Source organism: Nomia melanderi, chromosome 3 (genome assembly GCF_051020985.1).
Source record: "Nomia melanderi isolate GNS246 chromosome 3, iyNomMela1, whole genome shotgun sequence".
Classification (NCBI taxonomy): Eukaryota; Metazoa; Arthropoda; class Insecta; order Hymenoptera; family Halictidae; genus Nomia; species Nomia melanderi.
Window position 1 is genome coordinate 13,093,206 of NC_135001.1, and position 24,621 is coordinate 13,117,826.

Genomic DNA, 24,621 nt, shown 5'->3' on the forward strand with positions numbered 1-24,621 from the left:
GAGTTTTTCCTAAGGAAAGCACGAAGAATGGTAGTGTCTGGCGGGTGCAGGAAAGTTTTAAGTGGAAGGATGGAAATGAAATGGAAGAGGCAATAGGCGAAGAAACGGAGGGTTAAAAGAGTGGTAGGGAAGTGAACGATACGTCGTAATGGGTGAAAAAGAGAAAAACTAAGCTCGGTTATAGAGGAATACGCGGGGTGTCGCAAACTGTAGAACTGAAGCAGTGAGACTCAACATTTGAAACGAACGAATTTGAATTGTTTTCGAAGAAATACATGCAATGGAAGTATTTACTTAACACTAGAACTACTGTATCAGTCAAAATAACTGGTTTCGATTATTTTGTTTCGCAATTATTAGTATCTTAAAAGCATTGAATATTCAAAATGATCTTGAAAATAAATAGCTTCACTTGAATACTATAATGAGTGTCTGAAGAAACCGAAAATAATCTATTGTTACAATTTTCATAGGAATTACATATCAATCGTATTAAATCCTCGGTGTTTCTAGTGTTAATGCTATTTAAACAAGACGATAAAAAATGGAAAACAGTGAGATGGAGTGAAAAGTAAGGATTAAAAACAAAAGAGAGAAGAGTTTGAGAGGCACTTTACATATACATATTTTCACTGTAAGCAGTCAAATAATTGGCTATGAAATAAAGATAAACAAATCAGACAATACATTTTTCTTATTGGAAACAGAAACGAAAGGAAAGAAGACATTTGAAAAACCGATTAAGTGGGCAATATGAAAATGAAGTTAAACAGGCGAGAAGAAATGCAGAATTTTAAATCAAATTTTAAAAGCGGTCATTTGACCGGTCATGGTACGTTTAATGTTAATAGCTGGACAAATGGGGAAGGAAAAGAGAAATAGAACAAGTGGTGAAAAGGACTAAGGAAGAAAACGGGGATGGAAATGGAAATAGAAATATTAATTATGCTACCAAGTCATAGAAGAATATGAGAAAAATTGAGAACAAGTAGTAGTGGTGAAGAAAAGGATATGGGATGGAAGAAAGGGGGTCATTGAGGAGGAAAACATTTTAAAAGAGAAGAGGGCAAGGACTTAACATTCCTGTAAAAACCGATACACATTGTCAGTGCCAGTAGTCATCTAAAAAAAATATGTGTTTAGAAGGGAATATGGAGAAATTCTTAGAAAAATTGGCCAAGAAAATATTATATATTGAATGTTAGATTTATTCCTACATATGTGATACGAATATGTGACCTTAAAGTCGCAAGGTGTCATACAGAGTTAGGCAAAATGTAACCTGATTGTATATTACTAACGGTGAATTAAATGTAATCGTTGGTACGACAACAAATTATCTTGTATAATGTTCAATTGTCACCACTTCATAATTGAAATGAAAGTGATTACGTCATATTCTAACTAATAATTACAAGCAGTATCTAATTGAATACAGATTTTAATCATTAATTTTAATTTGTAATCGGATTATGTGTTGCCTGTCAGATTAGTTGTCACAGTTGTCTTTACACGAAATTAAATTGCAACCGTGAGACAGCAAGAGTGGCAATGCATTTGTTTTAACCCTGATGGGACGGTCAATTTTTCTATATATTTGAAGTACTATTTCAAAAAATGGCACCATATAGCCTAATAATAATTTTTTAGACTAGTTCCATATTTAAAGTATTCTTAACAAAAACAGAACACGACGAAACCGCAGAAGATTAAACGAGCAGAATAGTGTTAACATGTTGACTGCCACGAAAACCTTCAGAGTTTTGTGTACGGCCTAGTCTTTTGTAGCAAAGAAGAAGAACAGCAGTAATTTATTAGTTGGTATCGAAATGCTTACGTGAGACTGTCATTTAGTTATTTACGCTATTAAATATACTCATTCGATATTAGATGTCTGACAAATTAACATTGTTTTCGAGTGATTTTGTCAACGTGTTAATGAAATGAAAACGTAGAAGACGTAGCAGAGTTAATAGGAGTAAATAAGATTCGGGTTAGAAGGCATTAATTAAACGGCCGAATACTCGTTTCAGGATTTATAATTTCGTTCGGTATGAGGTGTAACATGGCCATGGTGAAAGGAGCGATGAAGAATAGTACTATAGGTGACAACCACACTCTCGAGTTCAACTGGACAATTTCCGTCGAGAGTGCCTTGGACTCGTCGTTCTTCTGGGGTTACTTCGTGACTCAGGTGCCTGGAGGATTTCTTGCTTCGCTCTATCCAGCGAACAAAATATTCGGCGCTGCGATTGCCATATCATCGTTTTTGAACTTATTGGTACCTGGTGCATTGAAAGTAGACCCGATCGTCGATATACTCGTACAAATCTTAAAAGGAATTGTAGAGGTGAGTTCACTAGTACGGTAAACCGAAGCAAATCGGAACATTACCTATTTGACACTAGAACTACTTGTTCCAGTCAAAATGAATGGTTCCAAATTTCTCACTTTGCAATTAGTGATATTTTAAGAGTATCGAATATCCGAAATGACTTTGAAAATTCATAGTTTCACTTAAACACTATAATGAATATCAGCAGAACTTTTAAAAAATCTAGTGTCACTATTTTTATAAAAATTATATGTTAGGCATACTGGATGCTCGCTAGTTTTAGTGATAATAGTATAGAAGTAAATATACTTGGTCATTAATAATAGGAAATGGGAATGAATGTTTATATCTTTTGCGAAGAAGGAACTGAACGGGAGAAATATAATTTGTGGTATAACAGATGTAGACTGAATTCTTATTCCGATTTGGTTCAGCTTGTGATCCGATTCGCCTCAGTCTACTGCTTTTATAAAATTGTTTTTAATATTCAGACTATAGGTTTTATGGATTCATAACGAATGAGAGTATTTCAAATGCGACATAAAATCGACGAATCAAGAAGGATTAATACTTAATATAATCTAAATATAATCGATTCGAAATTTAAAAAACCTTTATTTGCATAAAACTTTGTAGTCTAATAATGTTACTTTACAACTAGCACCATTCTGAGAAATGTCTTGTTTAATTAGGGTGTCACGTATCCAGCGTGCCACGGTATTTGGAAATATTGGGCACCACCCTTGGAAAGATCACGATTGGCAACGTTAGCATTTTGCGGTTCATACGCTGCGTTAGTTATAGGAATGCCGATTTCGGGTTTCCTATGTGAATGGTTCGGATGGACGGCGCCATTTTATTTCTATGGTAAGATATGCATTGCACTTTCGATTTAACATTACACACAGAGATTACGTACAATGAGACAATAACTTTGACCATCAGGAATATGCTTGATTTTGTTTGTTTAATGATTCTTATTATTAAAAAATTATAGTTTTTCCTTAAGATTTTATCTTAAGAGAATTAGTTTAACTACTTCATCGAATTGAAATAAAAATGTCTATTGGCTTTGTAAATCGCGATTATTGACTAAATCGACATCGATTTATCAGATAGGTATGCCAAATAGCTAATATTAAGTTTAATATAATTATATCAAACGGCTATATTGCTTTGAACGTTTATGGTCGTGTAGATAAATATAAACGGTATTATATATGAGAAATTAATGATAAAACACATTTATAAAAATGACACGAATGTGAAGAAGCTTATAAACTGAAAGATAATAAGAGTAATAAATATTTCAGGTGTCGTTGGGCTGATTTGGTACGCATTCTGGTTGTGGTTGGCTTTCGAGAAGCCATCGCAGCATCCTTGCATCTCGATGCGAGAACTTCGTTATATCGAAGACTCCCTTGGCCAAGGGCAAGCACAATTGCCTATACCGACGTTCGCCACGACACCTTGGCGAAAGTTCTTAACATCTATGCCAGTGTACGCCATTATCGTAGCCAATTTCTGCAGATCTTGGAATTTCTATCTTTTGGTGCTGTATCAATCTCGGTTCCTCGAAGAAGCATTCAAAATGAAACTAGTCGTAGTAAGTAATTGACTACCTTCTTTGTTTGAATTTCATTCTGTACAGAAATTGTTTGGTTAGTTAAAAAATATTCTGAGATATTGCAAGGAAGTTTAAAGACAGATTTCAAACTACATTATCACCTTGGTGATTGCAATATCGCTTCGTGACATACTGGGTGTTACAATAAAGAATTACGATTCACTCGTTTTAGAAAGTAATTTCCATCCAGAGCAAACGTGTTAATAGATGATTATATAAAAATCAATGATGTTTGTTTAATTATTTCTACAGACTGGAGTAATCGGAGCACTTCCCCATTTATTGATGACATTCGTCGTGCCGTTTGGTGGGTTGTTGGCCGATCATCTACGTAAACGCGGGATAATGTCAACTACTAACGTGCGAAAACTCTTTAACTGCGGTGGTTTTGGCGTGGAAGCGATCTGTTTTCTGATCATGGCAAGCGCAACGGTTCACAGAAATGGTACTGTGGCAATCTTCGCTCTCGCATTCGGTGTTGCCTGTAGCGGCTTTGCTATATCCGGCTTCAACGTGAACCATTTAGACATTGCACCCAGATACGCTAGTATTCTGATGGGAATGTCGAATGGAATTGGAACAATAGCTGGGCTCTTAGTACCATTCTTCGTAGACAACATCACAGAAAAGAAGGTATTTGTTTATTTCGTTTTTTACTTGATAAAATGTTCTTGTATATTGAGAAATTAAAATTACTCTTAAAAGTAACCGTTTATAGAAAAAGATTGAAATTATGAGGCAGCGATATCAACTTCACTAATTAATAAATTATATTAAATTTAACTAATTTTATTACTTTCATGAAGTACTGAAAAATATAAACAACTCAAAACCAATTTGTTTCATATTGAAATAACAATAACTATTTTAACTGTAAACTCGTATTTATTAGATTCACAGTGTTATATCAAATGTGCACAAGTCCTAATCAACGGGACATTAATGAATATTCAAATGTTAATTTTTTTGTTTACATCAACTATTTCCATCCCGTAAATCTTGTTTAAAAAGAAACTCATTCTGATTTAAAATATTCCTCCCTCGGATACAGTTTATTAATTTATTATCACTCAGTTAAGAGAATCTATTAATTAAATAAAGCCTGTTTAAAACAAACTTCGTTTCATCAGATTTACTAGGCAATAAAAACGATATCAGTAAAACGATATCGAACACTATAATTTTATTCGGTTATATTTTGAGTGCGTTAACGTAAATGGTATTTTAATTTCTTCCAGGATGCCCAGAGTTGGAAGAGTGTTCTCATCATGGCGGCATGTGTTCACATTTTCGGTGTAACATTCTATGCGATCTTTTGTTCCGGAGAATTGCAACCATGGGCTGATCCTAGCGTAGAAGAGCAGAAGAGTTGGAACGCCATGGACGAATTCGGACAAACGAAACCACCTGTCCCGCCACCGCCAAATACTATGCAATCCGAATTTATTGTACGTATTGTTCTGGATATGTCACTAATGTCTTCGCCTATATCAGCAATTTTCACCCTATTTCATCTCATAGCACATTTAAAAATACTGCACAGTTTTGCATACAATACTGTGGCGCACTAAAAAATATATTTTTAACGTATAAAACATTTTTAACGTACTAACGCATCAATTGTAGTTCCATCAATAGTTTATGCAAGGTAATTGAATTATCCATCTCCCGCGGAATCGCCCTATTTGTCGTAGAGAATAAAGTAGACTATTTACCTAAATACTATTTAAATGTAGCGACGCCTTTTACAGAAACAACCATCCATGGATGGAGATGCCCCCGATAACTGGAACGATTACGAGCAACCACCACCATCAGACAGTACGTATGGCCAGCAAGATAAACCACCCATAATAAGCTACGGATCGACAGAGACCAATAGCAACAACCCGTTCCATTCAACCAATCCTTTCGCCACCGATGTGAATGCATCTCTAGTACAACCGCCAGCCGCGGACTACTACTCGTACGATGTGACGCAAAATCAGCAGTGGAAATAAATTGATCGATGCCCGATCGATTACAGAGGGAAATCGTCAATTTCAAGCGATGGACTCTTCGGTTGATTGATTATGGTAATTTTGTAACTGCTTCTGGTACTTCAGCTCTAATTTTCGAACCTGCTGAAATTTATTTCGTCCGGACGACCATTCTCCTTACTTTCATTTCCAATGGTTTTACTTGTGACATTCAAACAGTTGATCCATTTTCTACATGGATTCACGCATAAACCATATCAAGGTAGATAGACTGAAGGAAATGCTTCGACTTGTGTTTCTTGCGACGAAACTTTATTTGATTCGCAAGGAAAGTTATAGAAGCAAAACGCCCTTTGTTATTCTAATTTCATAAAAATATGTATTCGTGTCCTTCGGTTTGTTTTATCTTATCACGAAGGTATTCAGTTTATTGCACACCAGCGCTAGAAGTTCAGAATGGTAGTTTAACGAAGTCAATAGAACGAATAAGTACTAGAAGCATACGGGAAGAACGACAAACAAGTTTTCATTGGTTGTAGCATCTTTTCAGTCGCATGATCGAGCTAACGCTGGCTTTATATTCCGAAGCAGCCTATAAAGAGTGACACTTCTTTTTTATCACAATACCTAAGAGTGCAGAGTATAGTGCTGTCGAAGGACGCATGAGAATTCGAACTCGTGAAACGGCCATTTCACGAAGTATGAGTCAAATTAGGCCAGGACAGTTAACTTGTGGAGGACAAAACTTTTTTAAGATAAACGAAGAAAGCTATGCGTAAGGAGTGCAGAAGAGAAAATATCAAAATGCACTTTGAAGGAAATGTCCATGCACAGAAAGATCGAAATAATGGAATAATTATTTCGAAATTCGAGGGTAAGATCGAAATAAGAACTACCAGAGCATGCTTTCTACGTTAAAAAAATCGATTTAATGCCGTGGAATCTGACGTTTATACAATGAAGCGAGTCGAAATGAATTATTTGAAATGAAATTGGCCAAATCGTTGAACGGTACTATCCGCAGCGTACAGCGATGCTGGAAGTGGCCTCGATGACCACTTGTTAAGAAGAAAGATCCCTAGAACGGAAAGATTTTACTTCCACGAAGAACGAAATTATTCTTTGATAGGGAAGCGTAAGCAGACAATAATACGCAGCCAAACCTTCGCTGACAATAATTCTTCGGAGACAATAACTAGAAGGTTTGGAGGAAGCAATGATGAAATCGGTTCAGCACGATCGCTGGAACTTTTAGGTATTTTCTATTGTTCTGATTTATTTTTACGCTGATAGCAGACCTCAACGAGATATAAAACTTTAGAAACATAGCAATAAACGGGAAACCAATATTGAAAATGAATGCCGGTCGTCAAGGGCGTGTTGGACGAAGGGACATGCGCGCGCACCGTACTTCTGGCCGCGCATTTTGAAATAGTACAACCGGTTTGTTTAATGATAAACGAGCGCGCCATGGTTAGAACGAATTAATTATCAATACGTCAATATTTTAACGACGAGAATGGCGGGTTCTGATAATTAATCCGTCGATTTGGGGGAACGCTGTTCTGAGGGGTGTTCGAGACAATTGGGGACGCGTTAGTGTGTTTATCCAGGTACGATCCGTACCTTAGACGAAAGTTGTTATCCAAGCCTTTCGGGTTTCAACCTAATCGCAAGCTGCGCGACAACCTAATTGAATTTTGAAATGTATAAAAAGAATACTCGTAAGAAAGTGATAACACAATGAAAGTATTAGTACGATAAGACGTAAAGTACCGTAGAGCTCTATTTGTTGGGACCTGATTTCTTCGAGTGAATTCTCACCTAGCGCACTGGGGAACGGATCAGTGGGGAAATTGATATTTAACCTCTTCAGCTAACACGTTTTCCTGTACCGTCAGTTTTTCATTTGTTCGTGAACATTACGACGAACGATGTATACAAAGTTGTACTATAAACAATACGATTGGCCATAGTGTCTTCTCCTTTTTCAATTTGACGTTACATATTAAATTATTGAATTGTCGAACAAAATAGACGATGTACAGTTTAACCCTTTGCTTTACAATAACACGTAAGACTAGCGGTGAAGGTTTTAAAATATAAATATTACTCGAATGAAATATCATTTTTCCGTTATGAATTATTTTATTTTAAATCAAAAGTGGGCATGGAATATGCGTAGGATTTTTCTCTTTTTCCAATAAATTATTAATGACAAAGTTGTTGTATCCATCACAGTTGAGAAACGAATCAGTCTTTAAATTTGCTCAAAGGCGCGAGAAGACTTTCTGACTAGTCCAATAATGTAACAGTATTGTAAATAGAGGAAGGATACAATTAGAATGACCTTTAAGGTACCAGATGATTCTGATGCTACTATAGCTTTCATCTCACGATCTACCTTCCAAATAAAAAGAAAGCTGACGGACTTCATTAAATTCCAATGTTAGCTAACCGCATGAATTCTGATCGAGTATTCGGATAATAATTATTTCTGGCATTCAACGTGTTTATATTATCAAGACAAACGTAGTCTGTATAATACATAATTACCCTTTATAATTTTGCTATAGCAAATCAAGTGGCGATCGAGAGTCGCCTCTCGAGTGCAAAGGGTTAGATATCGGTATTATAATATTCACGCATGTATACGAAATACCGTGTTCGAAGAGGTTAAATTGTTTCACGATTTAGAAATCCGGGAATGGGAAGAAAAACATTCATGAGAATAAAGATGTGTTAGCTCGGGATCCTAAGTACCGCTGGCGTGCCGGGAAAGAAAAAAATTGATTCATTCGGGATCCTAGTATTCTTAGGATAAAGGGTGCATCGGTTCGGATACATCGAGTTCTACCGTACGTAATTCGATGAAAGTATATTCATGAAAGTACGAACGTGAGTTCGAAAAATTAGGAACAAGCCGCGTTATATACATTGTCCTAGATGTTTGTACTTCGTATAATTATACATGTATTAGCACACGTACACACGCATACACAGACACACATACTTACATGTACAAACGTATATGTATTTCGTTACTCTATAACGAATGTTTGTCGGAATGGCAAGATACATACGTTGATTGAGACGACAGGATGTCCAACCTATTGCATTGTTTCGCGGGCGAATCGTAATACAATATAAATGTATATAAACATACGTTCCGGAAGTATACATAATGACGTGTGTACAGTTGAACGTCGGTCGATCGTTTGTACAATGAAAGTTAAACGGACTAACAGATCAGAAGAAGACCTGAACTTGACTGAATTAAGGAAAGTATTTGAAAATGTACTTTATATATGTACAAATACATGTTGTTTAACGTCTACTGAATTATATTGCGCAGTGTATAACAAATGGATTGTTCGTATGCACAGTGAAAATTAAACGAACGAAAAATTAGAGGATTTGAATTTGACTGAACTAAAGAAAGTACTTGAGAAAGTACTGTGCTATATATATATACATATGTGTATAAATACATATTGTTTAACGTCTACTGAATTATATTATACGTATAAAAATGGATTGTTCGTATGCACTGGGAAAATGAAATGATTGAAAAATTAGACAATGAATTTCAATTCGACCGAATTGAGGAAATTATTTGGGAAAATACTGTACGTATATAAATATTTACATATTATTTAATTTCTATAAAATTACATTTTGCTACGTACGAAAGTTAGTCTCGGGAAAGTATTTGATAAACAATGAATACATTGGAAATCATAAGATTACGCTATGAGTACATGGATCTTCTAAAAGTTAGAATACTATTCAAATGATTTAAATATGTACATATGAAATTTGGATAAAATGAATTTTTTACATCAACAAATTCGAAGGACATAGCAACAGCGAAAAGATTTCAAACAAAAATGCTTCGTTTCAAATTCAAATTACTGGGAAGCATACGTCGAAAATGTACTTACGAAACAATCTATAGATCTCTTATCACATAAGGATTAATATTATAATGTCAAATCTAGTTTTAACTTTGATGAATGGGGAAAACTCTAAAATGTTACGCGAAAGACAATAAACATTTCTCCATTGCAATTGTATTGCTACAAATTATGTTGAATTTTTTATGTTAGTAATCTAAAAAAATTAGTTTGAAGGGAGACACCGAGAAATATTTTATTATTTTATAAACATGTAAGAAAGTATAAGAGAATCTCAATTATCGTAGAATGGAAAACTATATTTTATATAAAATATGATCACTGTTAACGTTTCTGAGTGGCTATACAAATAAAATGATAGTAACAATAAAGGGGGACGTATAAATCGGAAACGATCGATCGACGCTTCACTGTATACACCTAAGTATCGAATCATAAAGTTACATACACAAATGGGCACTTTGTATCAATATTATTCGAGCAGCCCATTTTTTCGTTGCCCAGAAATTCACGAGATTAGTCAATTTACGCGATACCTTTCTAAGAGTTATAGATTCATAATATAAAGTATATTAATTATATATAATATATATTATGTTATATATATATTATATATATATTATATTTACATAGTTATATACATATTACTGTAACTAATACACAGTGTGCCCAAGTTATCTGAGAACAGTTAAATACCTCATAAGCGATTAAAGATATGCAAGAATTGTCGCTACAAAATTCTTTTCGTTTAAAGATGAACTCTATACAACAATAGTCTTTCTGTAGACAGCTATAGTGGAGATTTCCTGGTTAATTAAATTTTCTTTTAATAAAAGAGATATATAAAGACTAGATCTATCAATAATGCTTTCCTAAAAAAAGCGGAAAAGTTTTTAGGCAACAATTCTTTCCGTATCTTCCATCCCTGTTGAAAAACTGAATTGTTCACAGATAATCCAAGCACGTTTTACCTATACGCATATACATATACGTACGTGTCGAGTTCGTGTTATTCGAAGTATATTTTTTGATTCGCGTTAGCTTTTCCGTATCGACATTCCGTGAGATTGGTTGCAATGTTTTCCTCGCAAAATTGTATTCTTTTATAGTTAGAAACGCTTACAGTGAAACAACAAAGACTAACGAGTCGAATGAACACAGTTCACAATATCCTCATCGATCGAAACTTCCACGCAACAAAGTCTTCAGCACGTGAAATTGATAATTCTTGTACAATTGTTCGCATTTTTAGAACATCTTTCCTTTGAGCATTCACATTGAAAGTCACTCGTTTAGTAGTCTTTTTAAATAAGCACGTGAAGAGATTTTAATAGAAACATTTGTATCATAATACATTGTATCAATTATTCGGCATACGGAGAAACGTAATACTCACGAAGGAGTTAGTATCCAAAGTATCAAAAAATATACGAAGAGCAATGTAATTCTTCGTACAGTTGAGAAAGTTATTTTGTGAAAAAAAAGAAGACAAGGTAGAATGGTATTTTTAGAATTCATTTCTCAGCAATTTGATCGATTTAATTGGTAATAATGCTCTTTACTAAACTGGTTTCTTTTATGGTATAGTAATTTTATTATAAATTTTGATTTCACGAGTGAAAACATGGAAGAAACAATAATTCGATTTTATGTTAAAGAAAAAATGTAGATACATTATCACTAAGTTACATAACAGATTAATGTTAGTTTTCAAAGTGAAAATTTGTTTTTAAAACCTTTAGAAATATTATTGTCTACTTACTGATTTCACTAAATTAGAATAAGAATGAAATTCTACGAAAAATTCTATCTCTTTCGTTTTCGAAGACTTTTATAAACGATAAACATAAAAATCCGTGGCCAAGAAAGCAATTTGAATCACTTACAGTTTGTGAGCAATTTATCAGCAAACTAATCAGCAGCAAATTAATCAGCAAACAATTATAAAGTTTAATTAACAACGTATACCGCAATTTAACAAATTTACTTTCCTCAAAAAACGAAGTTTCAAGTGAAACGAAAGCGAATTCAATACAATTCTCTTCCTTCTCCACAAGCAAACGTAACCTTTCACAACTGTACAATTTATTACATTCGACCTCATCTATTGTAAGACATAATTGTATTATTACATATGCGCATATATATGTATGTTTGTATGTATATATCGTTGCGGGCAACGCGTACGACGATCGATAAACGAGAATAATCGTAATATATAACGACGAGTTCAGGATAAGGAATCGCAGAAGTTAGAAATCCGTTAAAGGTTGCTAGGATTTTAAAAGGTGCGCTTCGAAATATTTATTTTTTAAGGAAAATAAAAAAAAAAGAACCGTTACGCTTTTGGAATAGTTTACGGCGTGCGTAATGTTGTCGACAATAATAGAGTCACGATTGCTTGCTTGGTAATAATCGTAGTGATCGTATCGTTAACGCAGACAATAATAGCGAATGCGTTTTCAAGGATGAATTTAGATTTTCGTGGCACCGTCTTCGGTCCGCGTCGCTTTCGTTCGGTGGAAAGCCGGAAACTCTAATGACACATGCTGCACGCGATATCTGCCATCCACCAACAGATTTGTCACTCAAATATCATGCGGAACGATTCGTCGTTACGTTATCGGAAGAAAGTGGCGTGTCCGGTTCCAATCGAAAGCTACAGAAATTTTATGGTTTTGATTACGGCCGAACACATTCTTGGGAATTTCTCAGTGCTATGCGCACACTCGACCACCAAAGTATCCGGTTGCTTTTGAGAATTAACCCGGTAACTGTGGATTTTCGTTCAACGAATTATGTAATTTGCTTCGTCACATTTTTCGCGCAATAAAGTCGAATAATAAAGTGTATGCTCGTTATACGCAAGCAAATGCACCTATAATATATTCTAATGAACAATTCAAGCAAAACGGAGAAATTATATGTTTATTTGAAAAAACAAATAATTCATCGTTGAATGAATTATAAGTATCGTTTTGAGTTTCAAGATGGCCTGTGTACTCGTCAAACTGTATACTCGGTTAACGGGTTAAAGAATGTTGTTGATTCAGTAACTCTTCTAAACTTTTTCTGTTGTACCGCACACTGTGTAGGTTAATCAAAAAATTGTCTCGTTTTCCAGAATGTGGGGTTTACATTATGAAACTAGAGTAAATAGTTTAAATGAATAGTTAAAGTGAAGGATGCCAAATAAAACGGACAATACGTAGTTCTATAAGATTTAATCCTCGAACGGTGGACTGATAATAACAACGCAGCAGGACAATACGGGTCATTTTTGATCCATGATAGTATTCCAAGAATAGTTAGAATACAAAGTATTGTTTAATAATATTCGTGACATAAGGATGAAAGTCTGTTAAACAGGCGTAAATATTTCATTAATATATTATATCTTTTTCTTTAAATGTACTACACGCAGAAAATTAGTTTCTATGTTATTTGCACATGTATCTTAGATACCAATAGATGCACTTTTTACAATGAAGAACTTCGTTAAGGAACACGAGAACATTTTTTGGTTAATCCAGTATGTAATCTTGTACAATTTTATTGAAACAAACATAAACTATATGGAAAAGTAACTCGAAGTAAACTGACGGAATTTGATTGAGAAATTTTATATAAGTATAATGTTAATTAATCAGGAGAATAGCAAAATTCAGAGAAAACAGTTTAGAAGAGGAATGAATGATAATTTTATAAGTATTTATTGATCAATCAAACATACTATCTCTGACAGAAAGTATTCTACGTGATAATTTAAGCATTTACATTCGACGAATTATTTATATATTTGTTCGAGAAATTTTCCAGAAATTTTTATTGTCACTTAAAGTATTTTATGAAATCATTCCATTTTAATCATTCCATACATTTTTTCTTTACTTCGATTGTTACAACATAATGTAGAAATATAGAAGCTTCCATAAAGAATTTTAATATCTCAGAGTATTTTAACATTGTTTCTTATTTTATTTTACTTTTCGAAAAGAAACAACACAATTCATTATGTATCCTGATAATATTGTTTTTAATCAGCATGAATTTTTTTATTGGATTTTTTAGTATAGATACTTATAAATAACGTTTTTCCTTTGTAATATATATGCAAATAATTTCTTAAAACATCACGTTAACAATATTAACTGAACACTTTGTGCCAAATGATAGTTGGTATCTGTATCAATATACACAATACATGTAAACCGGTTACTTTTGTGGTGCTTTGCATTTTTTTCCATATGTACAGTGGAGTGGAGTCGAAGTTGTCTCATAAAGAAAAAATCATCGAATAGGAAATATTTTTTGATGTGGCGTTTAACTATTTGAAATAACTTAAAAAGGGAATTATTTTATCCTGAAACGGAGTATAATGAAATTGAAGTTCAAGTTTCCATATTTATAGTACAGTATGTACTAAACTAAAGGTAACTGTTCCAACAGTGAATTTTTAAAATAATGTATTTCAACAACGGGTATGAAATATCACAATGAAATAATGAAACAATTAGAATCTGCGTAGAAATATGTAAATGCACAAGTAAATACACACGTAAATACATATTTTAAAAGTATGTAAATGGCTACAGTGTTAATGATCGAATAACGGAATTAAAATAATTCCAAATAATACGTATAAATCGAAATAATGTGCTGCTAACATCGTAACAAAATAATATTAAAATAACTTACTATGGAAACAATGATACGTTACCACAACAAATTAAACTAAAAACTAAACTACAATACTATCGAGGTCGTGTAACAATATAACTTAAAGAAATCTGAGATAACAAATATTTCGGATTTATCGAAGGAAGAATTTATAAATATGAACGTATTTATACATTTACGTATATTACGACTTTACTGATGGTGATACCGATGACTTCGCTCTACCAAATTGTTTTCTTTTCTTTTTTTTTTTGAAATCGTGGCTCGTGGTACACGCTACTACATGACGCTGCATCAGACGTATCATATTTGACGTATTTACTATCATTGATTGAAGTAGTGACTGGCCTAACGGTTTTCCACGTTATCCATTCTGAAATCAAAACGGTGGGATTGAACTCGAAATATAAATTTATTGTAACCACTACAGAGAAAGTACTTAGGATAAGTTCTAATGCTGTTCGAACAATAATACTGATATATTTATATGAATATATAGCTCCGAAAATAATTTATGATAATAAAGAATGACATACGGGGTGGGCTGAACGTGACGCGCTCATGAATGAAAACGAGATTTTGTAAATTTCAATTCTATAAATGCAATCATTCCGGTAATATGAGGTGACTCCTTCCGTGTTTGAATAATAAGTAGAGATGGGATTAAGTATTTTGTTTGAAGAGTTTCTTTCGCGGAAAGAAATTTGAAGAAATTTCAATTACTTGAGTTTCTCTTCACGATTTTCAAATATTAATCATAAGTAAAATGTAGATGTTTATGCAAAGTTATATTTTTACTATTAAATGTGGAGAAACTATGGAAAAATAAAATATTCTTTATATTACTCCCTTAGATTTTGTAAAACAAGAAAAATGATAATAAAATATTGTTAATTGGATAAAACGAAGTTCCCATCCGAAAGGGTTCACAGTTTCAATATTTGAAAAAAGATTTATAACGATTTATTGAAAACTTCCGGTTTTTTAATAAGATATACATGTGTAAGAACTTATAGTTTACTGATAAGAAACGATGTTTCATTGATTATGCTTAGATGCATTGAATTTATACATATATTATGTATTTTTGAGTATTCATGAGTGTTTGAAGTGTTTGAAAGAATCGAGTATTTCAAAAGTACTCACAAAAGATTCCGATTTACTTGGTCGAACTTCGAGTATACTTAAAATTATATATTTTTCGAAATACTTACAAAGTGTTTCAACTTATTTCGTCTAAAACCGAATCTACAATTTAAAAAGATTTCTAGCTGATCGTCGTGAGATTCTGACATCGAAATACAACTCAAAATGAAGAATATTGCTTTGTAATATAATATTTATAACTAATTGTTTTTAATATTTAAAAAAAAATTAGAAAATTACAAATGGAAACTAACAAAATTAGGAATACTTCAATTTGAACATGCTAAGGTTTAAAAGCCTTCCAACATTCATTAAATATATCTTTTAAAAGACAATAAAATAATTTAGACAAAAATAAAGTATAATGACAATTTTACATAATAATTTTATGCAGTATTTAATAGTAAATTTAAGCATTATACTTAATAATACAGTAACGAATAATAACAAGATTTATTAATAGATTTAATGACAGATGTGTAGGGAAAGATACGTGTTATAACAAATTATTTGTTGACAATAATCATAAATCCAAATGACAATATTCTAGTGAATATAAGATCGATATAATTCATTGTAAATATACGATGACGTAGAATTACGTCAACGGCAACCAGCTATAGAATTTGATAACATGACGTATAACTGCATCAACAGCTACCAATGTGTTAAACATATTATTCTCCTATTTCTAAACATTCATAGAGTGTTCTAAATTTATAGTTTAACAATTTCAAATCTTAATTTATATTTTTATTTCATTTTAATAGTTTAAACAATTTAGTTTAACAAATATTTAGTAAAATTTAAAATTACACAAAATATGCGCACTTCGTCCCATCTCTGCTTTATAGTAACATTATATTAAAGAAAGGTACCGGGATTATTGCATTTATTGTATGCGGTTCACCCTGTGTCGCTTTAAAAAATGATTAGCTTTACATATAATCAAACCAGTGCAGATTCGTGTACACTTGTTGTTGCCACTCATTCATATTACCAGGTTTTATACATACAAAGGAAAGTAAGACAAAGTTTGCGATGTCTTTGTTATCTTATTTTTGGTTGTAATAAAAAATGCTGCATTAGTTTCTTAATTCTAGAAAGACTGAGCAACACGTCCACGTACATTTGTTTTTAACACTTTGTTGAGATGTGATCTTTACTACGGTGAAATGAGTCTTCAGTGCCAATCGTGAAAACACGAGAGACAATAAGTGAACTTTTTGAAACATTCTGCATGAAGTGAACAAGATATTTTTAATATTTTGTACGTAGTAGGCTGAGGAAGCCACTGTTTCAGTCCTTCTAAAATTAACGTATAATTCATCAGAAATTTCATAGAAAATTATCTTTATGGAAATACATGCGAATTGATTAGTAAGATATTGCATTAGAGAGAAATTGAATTTAAAAGAATTAATATATCCATTGGATATTTATTTGGATATTATTAGTACGAACAATTTTTGATATAATTATTTAATGGTTCATCGAAGTGAGGATGAAATCCTCAGAAATTATTTTCATGTAGAAGTATTTGTATCCAGTTTGAAGTGATCTGCAAATGTTTTTAGAAATATTGCGTGATCTTAAAATTCAGGGCAAAAATGTCGGACATTGTGGAAATGGTATGATAATAATACGTAAAATCCGTAATTGGTAGATTATGATGAATGAGGTGGCAGCGTAGTGTACAAATTAGTGCGATATTAAACAATAAATAAAATAGAAATTGAAAGTGACATTTATCAGCGAGCGTAATTATATATTTTTTGCCCGAATCCAACAATTAAAAATTATATATTGAGGGCTTTCAAACGATAAATGTGAAAATCGGCGAAAAGAATAATTATATATAGTCGAACGGGGACAAGAAACGATGAGAAATAAGTTGTTTAATTAATTTAAGTTGTAAGAAACGTGGAACCATCAAATTAAAACATTGCAGATGGCAGAAATTCACGCGAATTATTTCATTGGAACATGAAAAATTTGTATAATATTTACATTTGTAATACAATTGAATATAGATTTTAGAAAGTGCTTGTGAAAGTTATACGAATTAGAAATAACATTTTTATTAAAGTTTAATATTTGCTGTTCGTAATGTGTTGATGTGAATCATATATAAAGTTTAAGTTTGTAAAATTTATATAATTCTTTCTACAATATTATTTCGTAACTGTTGGTTCTATAAGTATTGTTACTACGTACATCTATTTGAATTTGAAATGTTTCACCAAGAAGAATGTATTAAGTCGTCATTGTACAACGTTTTGCGATAATTTTACTTATCGTGTTCGGTAGATGTAATACTGTTGTGTTTGTATTAATAACCCTTAAATGCATGATTTTTCGAATCGATAATAGAATATACGAAAATGGCAAATTTTGTATATCAGGAAGTAATACAAGGACGATGTTAAATATTTTTTATTTGAAACTGAAATCCATTATCAAATGGTTGCAACATCGTTTATAACAAATAAACAGATAACAAACTAACTAATTTCTGAAGCAATTGTTATTTTTGTTAACACGTCACAATACTCCAAATATTATGTAAACAATAGATGTATCGTAAAATGACAACACTATGCATTTAAGGGTTAGAGCAATATATACGATTAAGGAATCATTTTATTGAACTCTGTGATTGAGTGAACACTATTACATATGTTTCTAGAAATTACGAATTGTAAACGAAAGTATTCTGAAAAAGTTCCGTTGATTCGTGGCATTATCCTATAACATAATCGAAGGGAGTTTTTTTCAATGTTACGAACGGCACACGAAGAGATGGTGCCACATTAGAATAAAACGAATTGTTTAAAATTACTTCCATAATTTACCATTCGTACATTTTCCGTTACACCACTCGCGAATCGTTGAATTAAACGCTGTCGACTGTAATATCCCCACACGTCATAATGTAGTATACATATTCAACGTTGATAACGTATTTTTTCAATTGGATAATTCTGTCAACTGTAGGAAACTTTGGTATGTATGTATATTATACCATATATTGGGAAGGACGAGGAAAATGATTAACTCTTGCATCACTTATAAGTAAACTGCAAGTTTTTATGCATTTGCAACATATTTCATTGCACGAAATACAATGAAACATGTTAAAATAATATTTCATAAGAATTTCAGTCATTTTGTATTTCAACGCCGAATATCGGGTATTCATTTTTAAAAACTGGAATGTGCATGAACATCGGCAGTCTATTTATAAGGGGAAGTGTATAAGGAATTGTATCGAACGAGTCATTTTGAAAGGATACATATATAAATACGTTAGGTGCACGTACATATTAACTGTATTTGCGGACGTACGCGACAACTCATAGCTTGGGATTACTTCGAATATTTATAGCTTGAGAAAAAGAGAATAAAATGAACAATAACGCGGCCTGATGTTCAACATTTTCTGTAGCTTCATGTATTCACTTCAAATACATATAAACGTATATATTATTTCTTAGTATTTTTTTTCTGTTGGTAGCGCTAATTTTGGTGGAATGTTATATGTTTAGTATGTAAATGATAGACGAACGAAAGTTGCTGGTCATTATATGTATGTACAGTTGTTTAAGTATTTATATACTTAAGGGGTTGTATATACTTAGACACGATACAAATAAAATTATATTTACGAACTTTATTTGTGCAAAGTATTATATTGTATTAAGTAATTACTACTTACATTTATGTAGTTTTGATACTAGCTGCAGAAAGTTTAATTGATAAATTTTTAAAAGTATCGTGATTCGTGTGAAACAGGTTTTTGAAAAATGGATTTCACCAAAAATATCTCTGCAAATTTTTATGTGAATTGAATAAATATATTATATACGTCTTAAGAATAGTATATTCGTATAAACGAATTTTGGAGAATTTATTTCTGTGATCTGCCTGGGCATATGCAGTCCCTTAATACATAGATAAGGTACATCATTTTACAACCGTTACATTGCAAGCTGATATCAATTATTATCGACAACAAAGGAGGCAGACAATTATAAAAACCATTTTTTTCTGTAATATATTCGTGCTTTCAGCTTTTTCTAGATAAATTTGTTCTATGAAAATTTTAAATAATGCTTTTTTGAGCTTTTCGAATGTGATGGTAAGCATTTAAATTACTGTAATAATTGTTTTGAATTTATAATGTGTTATACATCATATAAAGGTATTAAATTTACCTGGGAATTTCTTTTTGTTGAATTTTTAACTTGTTATTGTATTCAATTTTATATTGATGTTACTGACGATAGTACTGACATTGTCTAAAGTATTAAGTTGAAGAATTAAGTTAAAATATAACATTTATCCATCACATAGCTATTTAATAGAACTGAATTTATAGTTAATATTTCTATAAACTAGAAGTATTAATAATTTCCAGAACAAAAAGTGTCATGCTAGTTTTATGAAAATGATTATTTTAGGAAGCACGAGTGTTTTTCGGAGAAATATTTAATATACATTATTAATTCAATAAATATTACGTAATAATTTATTTAATTTATTATATGCTTAAATAATGCGCGAGGTGGATTCCCGCGGTTTACTATTAAATATCGAAAGCGAATGAAAAATTTCTTCTTAATGATAATTGACAATAATCGTGTTTCCGTGTGTTAAATTTTAAAATCATACCTACGTATCCTGCGCTGGTATGTATACCCGTGTGTTTGATCGGCCAATAAGACTGTTACGTGTCACGTGGAATAATTTATTGTTCCACGAAATGTACAGACCCGAAGTGTACGCTTACCATATTCGAGAGAAAGTGATTCTTTTCTTGTAACGCTTTAATTAAAATACTAATGTTTTCTGATCGTTCGTCGGCGAATTAATTCCTGTGAAACACATTTATTTTGTAATCATCCTTCCTATAAAACCAGCTAAATATTTCTTATCAGTTTTTAAATACCAAGGTTGTGAAACAATTCCGAAGAAATGTGTATGCAATCTGTATAGCTATATTTTATAAAATGGTTTTAGTTGTTTAAACATAATCGTTTAATAAGTATGAAACAAATAGTGACAAATAATACAAAATTCAATTGAAATCAATGAAATAGTGAATTCAAAATAACTACTTTTGATTATATTAACTGATTATTATATTTACACGAAGTTTCTACTGATTAAATACTGTATACATAGTTTAATAACTTATTTGTCACTAGTTTAAACATTCATTTTTATGTTATGTTTGTAACAGTCACTTTTATTCGTCCAGTTGAAATAAACTTTTTCGAAAATTCTTTGTAAATTTACCCAATTGTTGAACACTTTGTTCCTTCGTTGTATTTACACTTCTTCGTAATTTGTCACGGACACGTGTTTGGTACGAGTGGGTTGTGTGCATGAACGCGCCTCTGTATACATATATATACGTATATATACATATACAAACTTGCTCTATCCTAGTGTATGTAACTGACAATATTAATGTTGATCGGATTTATTGTTTAACAGACAATAAGGTATTCGTTAAGAGTAATTCAACAATTAGAATTATGCGTGAGTCAAAAGAATCTGCTCTTCCGTGCTGTGCATCAAAAGTACACGATCTTAGTGTTAACGATCTATCCACAACCGATCATATGATTCATGTCACTGCACTGGGTGTCTCTACTTAACGCATTGCCAAATAATATTTATATTTACACATGTCACTAATTCAGCGTTAAAAGTTTCGAGATTGCTAATCTTCGAATCAATTTCATTTTTAAATGTGATTAATACTTAATTAATGTCGTTGGTTAAATTAAAGTGTTCAGAACTTGAAAATACATTCCTCCGTAATATTCTTATTTTTTTTTGCTCATTTTCGATAGTTTTTTGACACTGTAAATCATTGGAAATTTTGCCTATATGTAATTGCATAAATTTGTTCGAGGAGATCTTTTGCACAGTGAAATACAAGCTTATATTAGTGAATTGTAAATTGACTAATATCAGAAATAGATTGCAGAATTTTGTGCGAGTAAAAATATTTCATTAATATCTGTATTTTTCACTGATGATTTGATCCGATTGGAAAATCTGATGATAAATTTGTTGAAAATTCGATTTATTAAACTTGGTGTATTAAATTAAATCGAAGTTTGTATTGCTTATACAAAATTCGGAGTACCATGATAAGTTTGTGTTTTATTACGCGAGAAAGAAGCGTTTCGTTTCATATCAAATAGTTTTTTCATTTTCTGTGGTATTAATAGTCAAAAGTGAAAAAGCTCTTACTTTGAACCTATTTTTTTCAAGAGAATTTTTTAACATAGTCTTGACATGAAGTTGAAGTCACCATCGGGTAGACTCTATGTAAATATACATAAAAGAAGTTTACACAGTTCTAAACGCTTATGGTTTCTCTTTCAAAGTGACTAAGATGTTTACACAACTTTAAACTATTCGTTAGCATCAAACAAAAATTAACACTAGTTCCTGTATGTACATATTAAAAGAAAATAAAAAACAATCGATAATTATCAGTAATTTATGTTTCATTGTTTTTTTACTTTCCAGATGATTTTGCATTTTAAAAAAATGGCACCTAATACTGAACATAATTTTATAGTATTAATATTAACTTACTAATGTATTCATTATTTTCAGGCTTCTTGCGTCACTCTTTTCTAAACAAAAATTTATCAATCTATCGAATGAAATATTTTTTGATACATTGTAATAACGAACACTGCTATTCTAATAGTAATTTTTCTAGAGAATAATTTAAAAAATATTGTTTTATAAAGGAATAATTAAAATGAAACGTAAAGAATGTACAATTAACAGAAACAACGGTAATTATTTGGAAAAGAAACTTCTTCGTGTATTATAAAAATATATTTCATACTTTTTAAAAGGTAAACTTCATTGATTTCAATAAGTTCTGAATGTCTCTATTTGTATATACCAGATATTATATACGATTATATGTTATTTCTATATATGATTTTTCCAACAACCTGTTTCATTAAGATATTTCATTCCCACGTTCGCTACCAACGTCACATATCTGTAACGGTCGCAGTACTATAATATATATAAAAAAATAAAATTCATTCTGTAGATACTGTTATTTAAAGTAATAAGATACAGTATTATATTTAGGAACTCAACAAAACGTTTTAGTGCCATTTTCACAATATTTTGTTTAGAAGATTTGTTGGATTTAATAGAATATCGCAGATAAGAATATCGTCGCTGAAATAAACGCCGGTGGCGAACGTGTTAAGAATTATTTATTTTTCTTAAAGTTTCTGGAAATTTATAAAAGAAAGTTTCATGTAGATTGAAAAAAGGGGTAATAGTGGTGCTGATTTCTCTAGAGATAGGGTGCAAAGAAGGAGGTAACCCTGCCGCTGTCCACAATTTTACGTCATAATTGTCAAAAATCCTTTCACTCCGAATTCGGTGGCTTTCTTTATGAATATGTATTTCGAAAACTAAAAGGAGCCAACATTTCTGTAGGAAGAAAAGGTTATTTAACCTGACTCCATCGTCTTTTTTCTCTGTTTTCGTTATAATTTTACTAGCAACATATAATATAATGAAATTAATTATAAGTTTATCTGTTTTTCATGATTAATGATCTAAATACTTGTTTCTAACTTATTATTGATGAAACTAAAATTCAAAAAATGTATGTATCTATTATTCATCTGTTACAATCGGTATAAAACGAGAAATTTAATATAGTGGATAAAATTAATCACATTAGCTTCCGAAATAACTTATTTATTACTCAAATGACACCAAAATTATCGTCACGTAGTAACGTCGAAATTAATTTTTAAGGAATTTGATTTTAATCATAAAAAGTCAACCTACCAATTAAGTGTTTTAGTACTAATTTTTAGTGTCTACTTACACAACAGTAAAATTAATTTTATGAACTCGACAAATAAGTAATATATGCGCACATTTTCCTTTGTTGACGGTAATGCGTTAATGGTCGACACCTAATGCCTATTTGATTGTTTTAGACAAGATTGTAGAATTCAATTGTCTCGTGTATCAGTTTCACAAAAAAATATTCGTATTGGGCATTAATGGTTGGTACGCTGGTGCTAAAAGAAAATCGAGAAAGTTACAATCGCCAAGTGAAAAAAATCTCTCTGCATTGTATTGACCGTTACTTTCAAATTTCCGATTCATGATTCTCTCGAGGTGTATTTTCATAATGATCTCCGAGCTAGGTATGGCAAATAATTAATCTATTCCCATGGTGGGCATTTAAAGAAATCTATTTTGACTGTTTAATAAATAGCAGGCCTGCTCTATATACATTAGTAGCTGCAAGTTAGAGTGAAAAGAATCATTGTTACATGCCGGTATGGTCTGGTTTGTTAATAATTATTATAACAATAATTATGTAAAATATGTATGTATATTGTAATTTTGAGTGTATTATGTAATTAAAAAAAAGGAAAATACTGATTATTGACAATAAATTGTAAGCCAATCTTTTCAAGAACACATATGTTTCTTTCAGGGGGTGAAGGTAGTCGCAGGTCAATGGTTGAACTCGATGCAAGAAGAGTATTTACAAAGTATTACTTTCAGCTCTCGATTTATGTTTTTCAGTCTCAACTTTTGAGGTCGAAAATTATGTCATTCGTATTTTTGATTATTATCTTTATTCTAAATACTCTAAGATTGTTTTGAATCATTATATAAATGTAATCGTACACTAAATTACGTTGAAAACCAGTTTAAGTGAATTTGATTCAAAGCAGTATTTTGATAAAAGTAATAGTTTAAATAAAATCGAAGATAGAAAAATAAAATGGAAAGATTCTACAAAACATACTAGTTAAAAATAGCTGTTTTTAATATTAATACGTTTCCACATTATATAATGTTAGAAGAAAGATTTCTTATAATTTTTGTTGAAACTAATTATTT

The 24,621-nt window shown here is 31.6% G+C and overlaps 1 protein-coding gene across 2 annotated transcripts in view; it reads left to right on the forward strand.

The window, feature by feature from the left end:
• Positions 1-24,167, forward strand: part of VGlut (Vesicular glutamate transporter) — a 30,118-nt gene extending 5,951 nt beyond the window's left edge. Inside the window, exons 4-10 of one of the 2 annotated variants that reach the window (XR_004236188.2) lie at positions 2,034-2,350; positions 3,028-3,202; positions 3,649-3,941; positions 4,215-4,595; positions 5,201-5,410; positions 5,714-6,037; positions 6,481-24,167. Coding sequence is in view for 1 of the 2 variants with exons in the window: in XM_031990344.2 (XP_031846204.1) it covers positions 2,034-2,350; positions 3,028-3,202; positions 3,649-3,941; positions 4,215-4,595; positions 5,201-5,410; positions 5,714-5,962 (1,625 nt within the window). In the remaining variant the exon portion in view is untranslated. Of the gene's footprint in view, positions 1-2,033; positions 2,351-3,027; positions 3,203-3,648; positions 3,942-4,214; positions 4,596-5,200; positions 5,411-5,713 lie in introns of both variants that reach the window. The other variant, XM_031990344.2, reaches the window with a different exon arrangement.
• Positions 24,168-24,621: the final 454 nt, after the last annotated feature.